General features: G+C 40.6%; 1 protein-coding gene across 1 annotated transcript; it reads right to left on the bottom strand.

Annotated features, from left to right (window-relative positions):
* Positions 1-715: 715 nt before the first annotated feature.
* Positions 716-3,382, bottom strand: LOC137361655 (probable G-protein coupled receptor 139). Its single transcript, XM_068026364.1, has 2 exons — positions 3,316-3,382; positions 716-1,611 (listed from the first exon to the last, which is right to left on the bottom strand). The coding sequence occupies exons 1-2, from the start codon at positions 3,380-3,382 to the stop codon at positions 716-718; spliced, it is 963 nt and encodes a 320-aa protein (XP_067882465.1).
* Between the last annotated feature and the right edge of the window lie 512 nt (positions 3,383-3,894).

The following is a 3,894-nucleotide window of genomic DNA, read 5'->3' as shown; positions in this document are numbered from 1 at the left end:
AAGACTCTGAGTTTCCAACTTTTGGGATTCCGATTCCTTATTATGAAATCCTTTGAATTACCTCTTCCATTAATTTAACGTGAGTTTCATCTGCTGTCACTGCACCTCTGTAAATAGAGTGGTGTATGCTAAAAGCATGTCCATCTCTTATTTCCTAGGCTCCGAGAGTTAACATTTCATTGTGTGAACAAATATTTCATCCATGTAGATACAAAGCAGTTGGACAAGCAACGTTTCATCTTCTCATCAACAATGTCAACTATCGTAAACAATTCACCTCAAAATTTCCAGGGTGGCAAAGCAATTAATAATAAATGTGTCTAGTGAAATATCAGGAAAAATTATGCGTTTAAATATAAATGTTTTCTTCTGCAGATATATTTAATTGATCAAGTCAGTTAGCATACTTATTACAACTACTTGGTTCCTGTTTAATGAAAGGTGTCATATCCAGTTCAAGCCTCTTTCACAGCAGTTTCTTTAGGGAGCGTAATCACTCTCCTTCTGACCCCTTTACGAAGGTCATCTCTTTCCCTTTGCTCACTGCCCGTTATCTTTTTTGATTTCTGCTAATTTACATCCGATCCTCTTGCTCTCGACCCCCTCTTCCCGTCACTGACGGCTCTATTGTTTGTCTTTACTCCAACAGGCCATTCTCTTCTGGACCTCCAGCGGTTACCTCTCGTCCATTAACCACTGGATGTTTAAGCTGGTCTCAGTTGTTTTGTTTATTAATTAATTTAATAATTGATGTAACTGCATATTTCACCGTGCTCTTTAACTGCTCTCTGAAATCGGACTGAGTGACCACATAAATAAATGTGTTTGTACAGCAACTTAAATTCCGCAGCAGAAATGCAAGCTTTCCAAAAATATAGTAAGATTCATCATCTAAGAAATCACCAATACGAAAAATATATAACATATACAGCAACCACAAAAATATGAAACTGCCAGATATGGTGAAGAGTAAAATCAAAGACTTCCTTCTTCTCTCCATTTCACAGTCATTGTGATTATCTTTCTTGCTCTGACCCCTCAGTCTCTGACGAACTCGACTGGTCACTAAAATGTGTCTGAACGTCAGAACGTTCAGCAACAGAATTAACATGAATGGCAGTAATGGTGTTAAAGCTTTTTCAAACATTGCAAATACAATCCATCGAGGGTCAGTAAAATAGCTTGGCTTATTCGAGCAGCGCCATTCTACATTGTCGATTACCCGTCTAGGTTTATATCTAAAGTAGGTGGGAATATTTTTTAGACAGAGCAGAATGCTGGTTGTTGATAGAACCACAGTGGCAGTTTTCCTGGTGCAATATTTTGATTTCAGCTTCTGGCAACAAATGGCGACAAAACGATCAAATGTGAAAGCGATGGTGAACCAGACGGAACAGTCGATGGCTGCACGGATCAGGAAATAACGAGTGCGACACACAGAGGTGAGGTCCAGGAAATTTAATGGGAAATAATAATCATTCATTTTCCGGAGTATGATATCAGTGATAATAACCAGTAGATCTGCCGTTGACATGGCCACCAGGTAGCGGGTGGTGCAACTGGAGAGTCCGCAATTTCCCTTGGACAGGATCACAATTGACACTAAATTAACTGTAAAGGAGAGAAGGGAAAAGTGGTTGTAAATTACTGAAAAATATTCTCCGCTTCTCAACCCAGGAAGGATTTCAGCACCACAACTGTGTGGATTGGGATCAGGTCCATGACCCCAACCTTCCTCCAACCTCAGCACTTCCAGATTTAACAAATCCTGGACGGGTAGGTCCGGCACCCCGCTCACCGAACGCTGGCCAGCAAGTTAAACATCGCAATGAGGAGCTAAAAAAGGGTAGATTGGAGACCTGCACCCGGTCTCCAACCACTGCCACTGTAGGAACCCATCCCGGACTCGAATCACTCCCTGGGGTCGAAGAAATCCCTCCCTGACTCGAAACAGTCCCTCGGATTGGAGGCACACATACGTCTTGGACCACTCCCTCTGATGTATAAATGAGTTATTTTGAAAAGGGAATTTACTGAGTCAATGCAAATGTGATCACAGCATGGGCTTTCATCTCTACAGGAACATCGTTAAAAGAAAAGTTTTATAATAACCTATTATAAAAATGGTTATTGAACACAGAAATAATGTGTACTCTTCTGGACTACACATGATGAACAATATCCAGGGTAACCAGCAGGTGCACGTATTCTTCACAAACATAATACCATAACTGAGAGATTATAGTTATTAGGATATGCTGTGGCTCTATTCTGTCGTGAAGAGAATGATGCGTGTTGAACTAATAGAGGCCTTCAAAAGTATACAGGGATTAGAGAGGGAAAACGCAGATCTGATATTTCCACCTTTGCTGGTGGCCAGTTTTGCATTTCCTCAAAATAAGACGGTCATCAATAAATTCACGATGGAATTCAAGAGAGACCTGTTTACTCTGAGTGCTGAGAAAGTGGAATTTAACCTCTTGGAGTAGTTGTAATGCAAGAAAAAATGAAAAAGCGAGGTTAGTACATGAGAGAGACAGGATTGGAAGGATATGCTGATAGCATTAGATGAGCTGTAATGTCTTCATACAGAGCAGGAAGACAGTTGTGATCTAGTTGTGCCGAATGCCCAGTTTCTGTGCTGTAGAATCGGTAACATGTTTATTAACAAGTCATAGCCATCAGTGTTTCTCGTAATATTGAAGAGGCTTATTTATTATTGCAGTCACTCATGACCAAAGGCTTCTCAGGGCCGTGCTCGGGAAAGAAATTAATCAGCACCTGATAGTGCTGTCAGCAACTCTACTTAGAGTAAGAGTAAGATGGGGACCCGCATTGAATATAATGACAGATACTCCAGGAGATACATGGTCCCTAGTGTTGCGTGGTCCACATCATTTAGTCAGCCACAATCAGTGCAATTCTGGAGTGACAGAGACTCCCAGTTATGCATGATCGCTGAGGTCAGGTGCTCCACTCCAGTTCGTGTGCACACACAGTTAAGTTCTACATTAACAAATAACTGCTGTCATCCTTCCCCTCTGAGATATTCCTGCTTTGAGCTCTGATTCTACAGAATACAACATTCCACACAATTCAATAACTTTACAATGCACAGTGCCTTGAGCTAGAAACAATTGAGACAACAGATTAAAACTGCACAGATAATTCAGGAAAATTATGCAATTAAATTATTGAATGTGTGTCTGTGTAACTGCAACCGTTCGATCTCATGTACTATTATTATTCCCATGGTAAGGGAAGAAACCAGCTCATACGCAGATTTACAAAACTTCATTGGTTATAGAACCTTACCAGGAACACCAATTATAGCAAGAATCACATAGAATATGTTCCGCACCCATTGCATTGGTCGGTGCATTTTCTGCTTGGAGTGATCGGTCTGTTCGTGCTGCAGGTAATATCTTTAAAGTACATTCTGAGCTGACACATTCCCAGTGCATTAACTTTATAGCCTCCCGGATCGCCAAGGGGATACTGAGGTTGCAACATTGTTCAAACAGTTTTTTTAAATCTTGAACAAACAGATGACGACAGTTGGGTTAATTCCCTCTTGATGGAATGTATTTTCCACGAAAATTGAATTTCACCCATCCCCACCCCCAAGACTGGACAAATCTGATCACAATTAGCAAATACACATAACTGGAAAATGTGTTAAACAGAAATAAAGGAAGTCCTACATAAATCTTGAGCCCTAGCTTTAGATCTCATGTTGTTTTAGTGATTGCCTTCACTCTGCATGACTGTTCAGAAATTAAGTTCCTAACGTCAGGGAAGCCTCGAAGGGATGTTCGTCTCTCCTTTGGATGCTCTCTTTATCTGTGCAATTCCGTTCAACAATTCATATATTCAAACAAAAAGGAACATAGA

This window comes from Heterodontus francisci, unplaced genomic scaffold, assembly GCF_036365525.1.
Source record: "Heterodontus francisci isolate sHetFra1 unplaced genomic scaffold, sHetFra1.hap1 HAP1_SCAFFOLD_66, whole genome shotgun sequence".
NCBI lineage: Eukaryota > Metazoa > Chordata > Chondrichthyes > Heterodontiformes > Heterodontidae > Heterodontus > Heterodontus francisci.
Note: the sequence above shows the minus strand (reverse complement) of the source record. Positions and strands in the feature narration are given on the sequence as shown.